This window comes from Triticum aestivum, chromosome 5A (genome assembly GCF_018294505.1).
Source record: "Triticum aestivum cultivar Chinese Spring chromosome 5A, IWGSC CS RefSeq v2.1, whole genome shotgun sequence".
Taxonomy (NCBI): domain Eukaryota; kingdom Viridiplantae; phylum Streptophyta; class Magnoliopsida; order Poales; family Poaceae; genus Triticum; species Triticum aestivum.
In genome coordinates, this window is record NC_057806.1 from 710,481,046 (window position 1) to 710,494,325 (window position 13,280).

General features: G+C 51.1%; 1 protein-coding gene across 1 annotated transcript; it reads right to left on the reverse strand.

Annotated features, from left to right (window-relative positions):
* Window positions 1–613: 613 nt before the first annotated feature.
* On the reverse strand, window positions 614–8,664 carry LOC123108597 (cytochrome P450 87A3-like). The gene is made up of 10 exons (XM_044530353.1): window positions 8,444–8,664; window positions 8,060–8,293; window positions 2,525–2,618; window positions 2,227–2,373; window positions 1,886–2,137; window positions 1,376–1,465; window positions 1,176–1,254; window positions 991–1,097; window positions 794–924; window positions 614–707 (listed from the first exon to the last, which is right to left on the reverse strand). The coding sequence occupies exons 1-10, from the start codon at window positions 8,662–8,664 to the stop codon at window positions 614–616; spliced, it is 1,449 nt and encodes a 482-aa protein (XP_044386288.1).
* Window positions 8,665–13,280: the final 4,616 nt, after the last annotated feature.

The following is a 13,280-nucleotide window of genomic DNA, read 5'->3' on the forward strand; positions in this document are numbered from 1 at the left end:
ATGCTCCTAATCAATACAATTCATTTATTTAAATCATTTGTCAATCAATGCACACGATTTGAGAAGTGGAATCGTGTGCATTATCACGACTGATTGCACACGTGTATTTCTACAGAACTATGTGCCTTGTATCATGCATGGTTTGCATCTCAAAGTCGTGCACAATGGATCGACTATCGCATACATTTCTTTTTTTGCACCCAGTTTTATTTTTTTAATGTTTGTGATACCTGCATCGTACATAGTTCGGTTCAAGGGTGTGCCATAGGTGTGCCTTCATAGCACCATTCTGCACTAGTACCCATTATAACCAAACACTCTTACACGTGACACACTTCTAAATAAAAGTGGTGTTTTTTTATTCATGGACATATATCTTGTAGTGAAAAGAAAATAACACACATAGTCTAGAAATTACACATCAAGGAGCACGGTAGTGTCGAGGTAGTCACATGTTGCAAAGTTACATTTTACGAAGTTGGAATGGTAGAGAAATCAATCACCAATTATTGCAGGAGTACGATTATCCGTCCTTGTGCTCCCTAGGGATAAAGTAGGCCGTGCTTTGTTGTACCAAGAGCAATGGAGTCGTCCATGCATGTGTTGAATCAATTTATCCCTCCCTTGGGATTATCTGGATGTGATAGCCTGTTGGAAACACGACCTCCGTTATGCGTTGCACGTCGCCTCCTTTTATCTCCTTCCATCTGCACATGATTTGTTCAACGTAGTCTTATAAATTACTAGCTCGTGCTGAGAATGTGATTTATTGGTTTACATGATCGGCAGTTACCGGTAGTTTGTCACCAAGGTGTGGAGGAAGATGGCGATCTGAATCTTGCTGAACTCTGCTCCCACACAATGCCTCGTCCCCCCTCCGAATGGCATGAAGTTCTTGAGTAGAGTGCTCTTGTTCGACTCATCCTGCGTATGAATTTTGATTGGTCATTCATGCATAAAGGGATGGTTGTTGAGGAATTTGTCACCAACCTGCCACCTCCATGGATTAAAGGTTAGTGGATCTTCATATAATTCTGGGTTCAGATGGATAGCCATGGAGCTGATCATCACCAGCCAACCGGCGGGAATCGTGTAGCCTGCGTCAGGGAAGATAATTAAGTAGCACGTGCGTACTACAAAACGGAGGTGCTATGTCTATGCTGAGGGTACCTTACCTTTCACTGGCACATCTGTCAGTGCTTTCCTGAATATTCCAGGGGACACGTTACTGATGCGAACTATCTCATTCGTGACCTGCATGCATGCAGTGCAGAAAACGTTTGGCTTCCATCAGTTCATGTTGTTGTACGATTGGACATGATTGATCACAAATTACTGGTGAATTCAAGGTACACATGCATGCATGAAGTGAAACCTGAGCAGTGAATGCCATGGACTTGTATTCATCCCATGTGATCCCAGTTCTTCCATCCTCTCTTTTCTTGAGAATCGCTTCATGCTCCTCCTGCACCAAGGTTTTAGAACTACCGTAAATCTTTGTCGTTCAACCGTTCAAATCCAAGTAAGTGTATAAGATTGGCAAGATTTACACGAGTCAAGTGCAGCAGTAAGAATTACTTGCTACTCCGATGGTTTTCATTTTCAGTGAGATTTCGATGAAATTCACTGAATTTCATTAATTTCAGCAGTCATTGAAATATTTTCCTTTCGGCCAAAATATTTCAGCAGCTGTAGTAGTACACATGAATTCAAATATTTTTTTAAAATATGCTCAAAACATTCAAATTTTTAATTGATTTCAAGTGAACATTTTGGCCTTTTGGCTGAAAACAAAACCAAAATCACTCAATTTCGGTTGGTGCTGATTTTTTTTAAAAAAACTGAAAGTGAAAACCTCAAGGAGTCGAACAAATTAAGACTTTACCTTGAGTGATTCTACTACGTTAGGATGGTCGCTGAGGAGCTTCATACCGACCGCAAGCGCTGACGAGATCGTCGCAAAGGTGCCGAACAAGAGGGCGGCAACAAAATCTACAGCAAATTTCTCGTGCATCGTTCCTGTCCCACTCCGGAGCTCGTCGACCACCTCGTCGAGGAAATCGCCGTGTCGCATCTGAGGTGTACTGAGCCTTTCTTTTAGTAGGTCCTTGAGTACATTTTGAAGCTTTTTCCTTCCCTGCATGCATCAAGAACACGACGTGCTGTTTTAAGCTTGAATTGAGCATGTATAACTACTTAATTATGTTGAACATGGATGACTTATACCTGTATGCATCCGTAGAATGTTGTCCCAGGGAAATACAGCGGGAATGAGACCATTCCCTGGAAGAAGGCATCGAAGTTCTTCCTAAGCTTCCTTGACTTGTCGGGGCCAAAACCAATAAGCTTCTTGGCCATGTGGTCAAATATCATCTGAATGCCACTCAGTTAGTTTATTACTATAGTACCTACTAGCTATCCAGCCAGCCAATCAAATTTCTCCCTCCGTCCCAAATTGAGTCATTTATTTTGGGACGGAGGAATTGTAAACTATACTATCACATGCATGTCCTTAACTAATTACCGTGGCCACGGCGTCCTTGACCTCAATGAAAGGCTCCATGGCCCACGCGGCCAGGTTCTGCGTCACGCTGTGCTCCATCTCAGCGAATGTTAGACTATATATACGTAGCCTCTGTATTGTAACGTTGTATTGTACCCTTTGGGTACCTCTATATAATGAGATAGCCACACCCCGGTTAGGGGTGTTGTACAGTTCCCAAAATATCTTGTTTTACATGGTATCAGTTTAGGTCACGATCACGATGTCTTCCGCTGCTCCCGCCGCCGCCGCCGTCGCGCCGACCTCCATCGCCGTGGCCGCCGCCGCGCCGGTCCTTGCCCCTTCTTCGCCGTTCCTCGCCTCTGGGCCTCTCGTGGCGGCCTATGGGGCCCCGCCGCCGCCTGGGTCCCCGATCCAATCTCGCCCGCATGGCGAGACCTCGGGTGACCTAGCCCCAGTCGCGGCCGATGCCGCCGCGCCGCCGCTCTACGGCGCCGCCCCGCCGCCGGCCTATGGCGCTACCGCGCCCTCGCCCTACGGCTACTACCCGTATGGCGCGCCTCCGATGGCTCCTGGTGCTCCGCCGCTGCCGCCATCCTCGTGGCCGGCGTTTGGTGCGCCGCCTCTACATCAACCACCGGCGGCGCCACCGAGCCACCCCTATGGATCTTCGCCGTTGCCTCCCGAGCACCCCTACGCAGCCTACCCAGGGCCGCACGGGGCTGCGGCCTCCTACACAGGAGAGGCGGCTGCCTCGCTACAGCCGTCGTATGGGGCTGCGGCCGCGCCACAGCCGCATCCTCCCGGGGCCGCGGTCGTCCCGCCCTACGGGGCCCACGCTGCTGGTCCTCCCGGGTTTCCCGCATTGTATCCGGTGTCTGCTGCTCATACCGACCCGGTCGCCGCGTCGTCACCGTTCTACTTTTCACATCTGCTACCGGTGAAGCTTGCGCCGGATAATTACTTGTCCTGGCGTGCCCAGGTGTTGCCTCTTGTGCGGAGCCGCTACTTGGAGGGATATGTTGACGGGTCCATACCGTGTCCACCACCCCACCACCCAGCGTACCACACCTGGGTGGCCCAGGATCAGGCCATCCTCTCCGCCATCCAGTCCTCGCTCACCCCGAGCGTCTCGTCGCTGGTCATCTTCGCCGCTACATCCCGGGAGGCGTGGGCGGCGCTTCACACCAGTTTTGCCTCTCAGTCTCAGGCGCGTGCTCACTCTATCCGCACCGAGTTGGGTGAGACGAAGCTTGGTGACCTCAGCATCACCGACTACTTCAACAAGATGCGGGGTCTCGCCGACACATTGGCCTCCATCGGCCAGTCGCTACAGGATCAGGAGTTCACCACCTTCGTACTGAATGGGCTTGATGATGATTATGACAATCTCATTGAGAACGTTCACGGTCGCGATGACCCGCTACCACCTCGTGAGCTCTACGCCCGTCTGCTTGGCCGCGAGCAGCGCATCAAGGCACGCCGAGCCTCTCCCAGTTTCGCCTCCGCCAATACCGCAACTCGCGGCAAGCCTCAGCGGTCATCTTCGTCCGGAGGCAAACCAGCGCTGCCCTCATCACCAGCTTCGAGGGGCAGCGCTCCGACCATCACAGGTGGTAACCGGCCCGTGGCGTGTTGTTCTTCTTGTGGTGCCCAACAGGCGTGCCAGCTATGTGGCTTGGAGCGCCACATTGCCTCTCGCTGTCATCGTCGCTACAAGCAGGATTTTCTGGGCCTTGGCAACAACGGAAAGGGGAACGACAAGCAGGCCGCCGCTGCTGTGACGAGTCATGATCATGGTCGCACTCCGTCATACTCCGTTGATCCTGCATGGTACATGGACACTGGAGCTACCAACCACCTCACCGGTGAGATGGGTAAGCTCTCTACTCAGGAGCCATATCGCGGTCATGATCAGGTGCACACCGCTAGTGGAGCAGGTATGCGCATCTCTCATGTTGGTCAGGCTTCTCTCCTTGCACACAACTTTCGTACATTGCATCTATCTAATGTCCTTCGTGTTCCTTCTGCTACACGTAGTTTGTTGTCCATTCCTCAACTTACCCGTGATAACAATGTCCTTGCTGAGTTTCACCCCTTTCGTTTCTTTATCAAGGATCGGGACACGAGGGCCGTTCTGCTTAGCGGTCGTCTTCGCCATGGCCTGTATGCACTTGATGCGCCGCGCTCCTCTTCCACGTCGTCCTCTCCTCAGGTGTTCAGTGGTGTTCGTGTGTCGCCTACACACTGGCATGCGCGCCTTGGTCACCCGGCGACTCCCATAGTTTGACATATTTTGCATCGTCATGATCTACCAGTTGTGTCCAATAAAACTGCTGAAACAATTTGTGATGCCTGTCAGCAGGGCAAGAGTCATCAGCTTGCGTTTTCAGAGTCTAGTCGTGTTGTGAAACATCCTCTTGAGCTTGTGTTTTCTGATGTATGGGGTCATGCCCAGACATCCGTTAGTGGTCACAATTATTATGTCAGTTTCATTGATGCTTACAGCCGTTTCACTTGGTTATATCTTATTAAGCGAAAGTCTGATGTGTTTGATGTCTTCATTCAGTTTCAAGCACATGTTGAGCGCCTTCTTAAGCACAAAATCATCCATGTCCAATCCGACTGGGGGGGGGGGGGTGAACACCACAACCTCAACTCGTTTTTTAATGAGCTTGGGATCTCGCACCGCGTGTCATGCCCTCACACACATCAGCAGAATGGTGCTGCTGAGCGTAAGCATCGTCATCTTGTTGAAACTGGCTTAACCTTGCTAGCTCATGCCTCCGTCCCGTTTCGGTTCTGGAGTGATGCTTTCTCTACAGCTTGTTTTCTTATAAACAGGCTACCCTCGAGGCTTCTGAAAATGCAAACTCCGCTTGAGCTCTTGCTTAATGAGACTCCGGACTACACTTTCTTCAAGGTGTTTGGGTGTGCTTGCTGGCCTCATCTCCGTCCATACAACAAGCGCAAGCTAGAGTTCAGGTCTAAGAAGTGTGTCTTTCTTGGGTACAGTTCTCTTCACAAAGGGTACAAGTGCCTACATGTTCCTACCAACCGCGTCTACATCTCTCGTGACGCTGTGTTTGATGAAAATGTGTTTCCCTTTCGTGCACTTCCGACTGACCTCACCACTTCCACTTCCACACCACCAATGCCTGTGTCTACACCTACGCCTGATCAGTTTGTGGATGTTGCATATGCCCCTGCGTTGCTTCCTAATCATGCTGCAGGTATTGGACGCGGTGCTCGGCTCGAGCTCCTTGATGAACAGGTCGCTGATGATTCTTCTGGTCGGGACGTGCATGTGCCATGCATAACGGGTGGCACCCGCCAACCCGCTCTCCGGTCGCCCGAGGCGGTCCGCCCGCCTGGCTCACCCACGCCAGCGCCAGTGGCGGGTGCCTCGCCTGCCTCGTCCGACTCGCAGGACCCGGCCACCCCAGTAGCCGCCTCGCCCGGCTCGCAGGCTTCGCCAGTGGCCACCTCGCCCGACCCGCGAGCCTCATCCACACCAGCGGGACCCTCGCTCGGCTCGCCTGGCTCGCGGGCGTCACCAGCCCTGCGTGGCTCGCCTGGGCCACTGGCGGGGCGTCCCCTGGGCCGGCCGGTGCTGTCGCTAGCCCAGCGGCCTCGTCGCCTGCCTCGGCCACCGGGGAGCCTGACTCGCCGGACTCGGCTTCGGCCTCGTCCACGACCTCTGCTGATTCTGCTCCAGCTCCGGCTCCGGCAGATTCTGCCGTCACACTTCGACCGCGCACACGGAGCCAGTCTGGTGTGTTTCGCCCGAAAGAGCGGACAGATGGCACGGTTGCGTGGCTTGCTGCGTGCATGGCTCATACTGCTGGCGACCCTAATGTAGAGCCTCGTCACTTTCAGGCTGCGTTGAGTATTCCTCATTGGCGTGCTGCAGTGGAACAAGAGTTTTATGCCCTCCAACAGAATGATACTTGGCGTCTTGTTCCTCCAAAGTCTGGTGTCAACATCATTGATTCCAAGTGGGTTTTCAAGGTCAAGCGCCATGCTGATGGTTCCATTGAGCGTTACAAGGCACGGTTAGTCGCCAAGGGCTTCAAACAGAGGTATGGTCTTGATTATGAAGACACGTTCAGTCCAGTTATCAAGCCTACTACCATTCGGTTACTACTGTCTCTTGCGATTACTCGTGGATGGTTCCTTCGTCAGCTTGATGTACAGAATGCCTTTCTCCATGGGATTCTGGAGGAGGAGGTTTATATGCGTCAGCCGCCTGGTTTTGTTGATCCGACACGACCTCATCATCTTTGTCATCTGGTCAAGGCGTTGTATGGACTGAAACAGGCTCCTCGTGCATGGCATGCTCGCCTTGGATCCGTTCTTCGGGCTCTTGGGTTTACTCCATCCACTGCTGATACATCACTGTTCCTCCTCCAGCGCCCTGAGGTTACGATGTATATCCTGGTTTATGTTGATGATATCATCCTTGTCAGTTCTTCGGCTGCTGCAGCTGATCGCCTTGTGGTTGCTCTTCGTGATGATTTTGCTGTCAAGGATTTGGGTGCTCTTCACTTTTTCCTTGGTCTTGAGGTTTCACGGTCCTCTGCAGGTTTGACTCTCACTCAGAAGAAGTACTCCTTGGACTTGTTGCGTCGTGCTGGAATGCTCAAATGCAAACCTGTTTTCACTCCGATGTCTGCTGCTGATCGGTTGTCTGCTCTTGATGGTGACTCTCTCTCGGCTGATGATGCTACTGAGTATCGCAGTATTGTTGGTGGTCTGCAATATCTCACTATCACCAGGCCTGATATCTCCTATGCAGTTAACCGTGTCTGTCAGTTTTTGCATGCACCCAGGACGTCTCACTGGTCAGCCGTCAAGCGTATTTTGCGCTATGTCAGTAGTACTGCTGCCTATGGTCTGCATCTTCAGCCTGCACCGTCATATGAGCTCTTGGCCTTCTCTGATGCCGACTGGGCTGGTTGTCCGGATGACAGGCGATCCACGGGGGGTTATGCGGTATTTCTGGGTCCTAACTTGATCGCCTGGAATGCTCGCAAGCAAGCAACTGTGTCTCGCAGCAGTACTGAGGCTGAATACAAAGCCGTTGCTGATGCAACTGCTGAGATCATATGGGTACAGTCTCTGTTGAGAGAGTTGCGTGTTCCTCAAGCTCGTCCTCCAGTTCTGTGGTGTGACAACATTGGTGCTACATATCTTTCTTCTAATCCAGTGTTTCATGCGAGGACAAAACACATTGAGGTGGATTATCACTTTGTTCGGGAATGTGTTGCACAGAAGCTACTCTGTATCAAGTTCATCTCATCAAAGGATCAACTTGCTGACATCTTCACGAAGCCTCTACCACAACCACAGTTTGTAGGCTGTAGGCGCAATCTTAACTTGCTTTGTACTTCAGGACATAGTTAAGATTGAGGGAGGGTGTTAGACTGTATATACGTAGCCTCTGTATTGTAACGTTGTATTGTACCCCTTGGGTACCTCTATATAATGAGATAGCCACACCCCGGTTAGGGGTGTTGTGCAGTTCCCAAAATATCTTGTTTTACAGCGAAGAGCACGTCCCGGAGGCTGTCGATGCCGAAGAGCCTGGCCGCGAAGCTGCGGACGTACTTGTGGACGGAACCGTCGTAGTAGACCATGCTCTCCTTTCCAAAGAGGTCGTTGGTGGTGTCCGGGTACCAGCTACGGAACAGCTTGCCTTCCTGCTGGAAGATGAAGCGGTTCACCTCGGCGTCCATGGACACCACCACAGGGTGACCCACCAGGTTCGTCTTGAACAGCCGGCCATACCTGCACGGACGTGCAGAATTTGTCAATCCCCTCACTGCTGCAGCTGCTTGATCCGGTGGGCAGTGGCGGATCTAGCATCCTAGAACAATGTTTATACTACACTAGACTAGAACTAGAAATTAATTTGCTTAATTCAAATTAAGTAATTACCTTTCCAGCCTTTGCTTGTAGAAGGCTGGGATATCGAGAGAAGGGCTTGGCCTGAGGAACTGGAAGGTCTCGCCAACGAGAGGGAAGCCCATGGATCCAGGAGGGAGCCTCCCAATGTTGCAGGGAGGATTCCTCCACTTGTACACGCAGTGTAGCAGCCAGCCTGCTACAACAACTGCAAGGCCGCACAGGGATGCATATGACAGCGAGTAGCTCTCCATCTTGAAGCTAGATGCCACTCTACTTGTCTGGCTTAGCAGCCTTAGGCTCTCATGTTTATATAGAGATTGAGGTGTGTATGCAGGACCTCTCAAGTAGGCTCCCAAAATTTACAAGGATCGATCGGCCGGGTCTCGGGTATTACCTTACATACGCTATAAGTGCCACTGCTAAGCAACAACAACAACAACAAAGCCTTTAGTCCCAAGCAAGTTGGGGTAGGCTAGAGGTGAAACCCATAAGATCTCGCAACCAACTCATGGCTCTGGCACATGGATAGCAAGCTTCCACGCACCCTTGTCCATAGCTAGCTCTTTGTCGATACTGCTAAGCAGTTTTAAACAAATAGTATTTCCTCTGTAAACAAATATATGATATTATATCTTATATTTCTTTACAGAGGGAGTACTACGAAACTCCAACTCATGTTGTGCGTGGAAGCATTTGGGGCGATTTTGGTTGACTCTGGGTCTGATTATTCCAAATTTTTAACAGGATCCGAATCAATCTCAGCAGTCATTGACTGATTATTAGCTTTCGAGTAAAGCGATTGTGTCTATCACTTGAATTAGAAGCCTAAAAGGGTGCTTACTGTAGGGATACAGGGTTAACTCTAGATTTGATCGCACTAGCGGAGAGCCCAGGACATATGGATTTTCACGTACGTATTAACAAACAAGTCTTCACAGGCTGTCATGTTTCATTCTTATTACTCCGCCACACACAGTAACCGTGAAAACTTGTACATAACTCATCATCTGGATCTCTTAACTAACTCTATAACATGATAAGCTGAATTAATTGCGCCATGCGCATCACACTCACCTTTTGTTAAAGCTAAGATGGATTAATTACGCCAGGCACATCCCACGCCCTTTTTGTTAATAGATGACTGAAGTCAACCGCACAAAATGATGAGTTGGATTATCCCCCCCACACCGAGTGCTAGACACACTTGTTCTTGATGTCATTCTTCGTGCCGACGTAGAAGGGGCCGACGATGGCCGCGGTAAGGTTAGTCAGGGAGTCCTGCTTCTTTCCGTTGCTGATGATCCTGTGTTGCTTCTGGATGTCGATGAGATTCGAGCAAGAGATGTCCGAACTAAGGAGCACATTCGCATCGTTGACAGTGTCCATTGGTGAATACATAATCAGGTCTATTGACAAGGCCTCGTGACCCTGCAGTAGTGGTAGATGAGGACATACTGGCGTACACACAACTACACGAGAATGGCCTTCTGATCATGCCCGGCACGCCCGCCGGTGTACTCAAGGTTGAACCCGGGCACATTGTACTTGCCCTCCCTCGAGAATAGCTCAAACATGGTGATGTAGCGGTCCACCCAATGTGGCTCGTTGGTGTACATCACCATGAGGTCCGTCCTGTCCTGGGATGGCACGGTGAAATGCTGGTTGAACTTCCTTGGAGCACCATTGGAGTAGCCGCTCGATGTTCTCTGTATACACAGTATCTACGTGGGCGCGGTACTTGGGTTGGACGCGGCTCGTCTGACGTACGGCCCACACACTGACGTGTGGGCCCGGACCCACCCGTCAGCGGCCCAACGGCAGGGGGCCGTACGTCAGGGGATCCGGCTCCGCTTGGGTTATGGGGAGATCGAGAGTTTGAATTGACACAATTAATGGCGCCAAGGGAATAAATGGGGCCGGCCCGCCTGAAATATCGCACATCCACATGGCGTTCTGCAACTGATGTGTACGTAATTGCATGGAGGTGCCGCATGCGGCACAACCACATGGCGCCTCAACCGTGATCGCTCGCCGGCCCCAACCACGATTGCATAGAACACTTGAACACGCACCTTGCGAATGTCGGTCTATTTGTCGGCAGATGCGAGCGGGTCGGCGACCTGGCGAAATGTTGCATTCAACGAAATAAAGTGAGTAGGGTTTTGGCGTCTCACACGATTCTACAGGATAAAAAATGGGTGGTAAGTCATGCGTGACGGTCACTGAAAATAGCGTTTGCTATGTAGCAGCATAATAAACATTTTATTAAGATAAACCGTCCGTACACGTGTCCCTCTTCCCGCACGTCTTCTCGACACGTTCCCGCACGTGGATTAAGTACATGCCTGACCATTGCAAACGAGTCTCGGATGGCCATGCGTAATCTCCAAGAGGCATCGAGGAAGTGTCGTTAAGCCCGTTCGTACGACAAAATGGTAGGAACACATAATTCGTGGGATTTTCTACCACAAAATGGTCTTAATGAAATAAGTGGCACATTTAAACATTGTTACACGGTATAAGTTCCATCGTTTAATTTGAAGTGATACTTGACTTATACGGTTAATTTGAATACCAACAGATGACATTACTACGTATTAGCCTATCAGGGACTCATATTCACAATTGATGATAGTTCATTTTTTATATCATCATGCAAACCATTACAAATGATGAATTTACCAATTTGAATCACCAAATTTGGAACCACTATGAATTTACCAATTTGAATCACTAAATTTGGAGCTACTGTGAATTTAGAAGTTTATACCAAGCCTAGAATTTCTTTATTTTCTGAAAAATACCAGGCGCGTTTGGGGTTATTTAAAGTTTTGCAACCCCATGCCCATCTGTTGGTTTGACCACCAAGTCAACTGGCCGGGCCCACTCATCTTTGGCACACGGGCCTAAGGCTAACCGTAATGGCAGTGTCATACTCCCACCGTCTAGGTGTATTAGACATCTTAGAAGGTGCACCGCAACCTAGGCATAAAGAGATTGGGCTAGGAAGAAAATTGAATCGCGGATGAAGCCAATCACATCATTTCTTTCTCAACTCAAAATGTGCTATTAATTAGAAGACCCTTTCAAATCCCAATAGTGTGCCGCAGAAATTGTATGCATTGGTCCTCCAATTAGTAGATGAGGTCTAATTAATATGCATGCAACTAGTATTACTTTTTCGTGCCTTAGTTTTTTGGGATTATTTGGTGACTTATACACCTAGACGAAGGGTTAAATAAAGAAATGTTTTCAAATCTCGATGTAAGGTGACTTATACACCTAAGAAACATCGAGATATGTAAGGTGACTTATACACCTAGACGAAGGGTTAAATAAAGAAGAGATGGTTGAGTATCATACCGTATCATATTAGGTTGCGCAACCTGCCACAAGGGTGATTGTCCTGACTTTGCACTCACTTGGCGTTTGTTCTAAGAGAGCATAACTCCATTTCCTTTCACTAACATGCAAGAAGACGGTGCCAACTTCCTTTCATGCTGCAGGCCCCATTCGTCCCTGTGCCATAGGAGGGCAGCTTCTTCTTAGTGTTCTGAACTTCTAAGTTTTTTTCTTTTCGTTTTGATTACTACTAGTGGAACAAATACTGTATTGATAGGTGTTGAGTATATTGTGTACGTGTATATTTGTGTATAGGGCCCACCTCCTGTTTCCTTTATATAGTTAAGGTTGTGGCCCACCTCTGTACTTATATATACGTGCCTGGTGCACCGATCAATACATCAAGATTGCACAGCCCATATCTTGTTCTTCTACATGGTATCTATCGCAGCACGATCCTAAAACCCTAAGCCGCCGCCGCCGCCGCCACTCCCCGCCGCCGCCACCAGCCGCCGCCGCCACCTCTCCGGTCGCCGTCGCCGCCGCCTCCCCCCACCTCCTCGCACGCCGCCGCCGCCGCCTCTTCACGAGGCCGCCGCCGCCGCGCCTCCAGCTTTCGCCCGCACCCCATCTCTCCCTCCACCCGCGCCACACCCTCCCCCTCCACCCGCGCCGCACCCGCACCCTCTCCCTAAGCCGCCGCCGCCGCACCCGCACTTTCCCCCTCAGCCGCCGCCGCCGCACTTCCCGAAAACCTAACCCTAGCCATGAGTTCCTCCTCGTCCACTGTCTCCAACCCGTTCGCCGGTCCCGATGTCACCCTCGTTCGCGACCTCAACATCCATGAGCGTGTCCCGGTCAAGCTTGATCACACCACCGCGTCCTACTCTGCTTGGAAGCGGTATTTTTCGCTTGTGTTCCGTGAGTACCTCCTGCACGGCCACGTGGACGGCACCGTCGACTCGGCGCTCATGATCAACGACGAGGAGTGGATGATCCTCGACGCCACCATCATCCGCTGGTTCTACCTCATCATCTCCAGTGACCTCTTCCACACCATGGTGAACGACGAGGACGACGCCTATGCGGTCTGGACCAAGCTCAGCGGCCTCTTCACCGACAATCGGCTGCAGCGCAAGGTCCTGCTCTATGGTGAGTTTTACGGGTGCCAGCAACTTGACTCATCCATCGATGATTTTTGCGTGCGCCTCAAGAAGCTCGCCGATGAGCTCCGTGATCTCGGGAAACGATCGGCGACGAGCTCCTCATCAGCACCCTCTCTGGCGGCCTCAACAAGGACTTCGGGAACGCCGCCTCCAACCTCACCCTCATCCCGGAGCCTACCTTTGCCAAGGTGGTCGCATACCTCAAGTTGGAGGAGCGCCGGATGCGGGTGGCCCGGACTCGCGCGACCCACACCGCCCTCGTCGCCGGCACCCGAGGGGGTTCGGCCCCGCCACCGCCTCGCCCGACGCCGCCCCACCCAGCGGCGCCCGCCTTCCCGCCCGGGTTCCCGCCCGCACCG

Bases quoted from the DNA above. Each gene is read 5' to 3' on its own strand.
- LOC123108597 (XM_044530353.1), bottom strand. From the start codon at position 8,664: ATGGAGAGCTACTCGCTGTCATATGCATCCCTGTGCGGCCTTGCAGTT. The intron at 2,374-2,524 runs GTAATTAGTTAA...AGTGGCATTCAG, and splicing joins TCAAGGACGCCGTGGCCACG to ATGATATTTGACCACATGGC. The intron at 708-793 runs GTAACTGCCGAT...AATCATGTGCAG, and splicing joins ACCTTGGTGACAAACTACCG to ATGGAAGGAGATAAAAGGAG.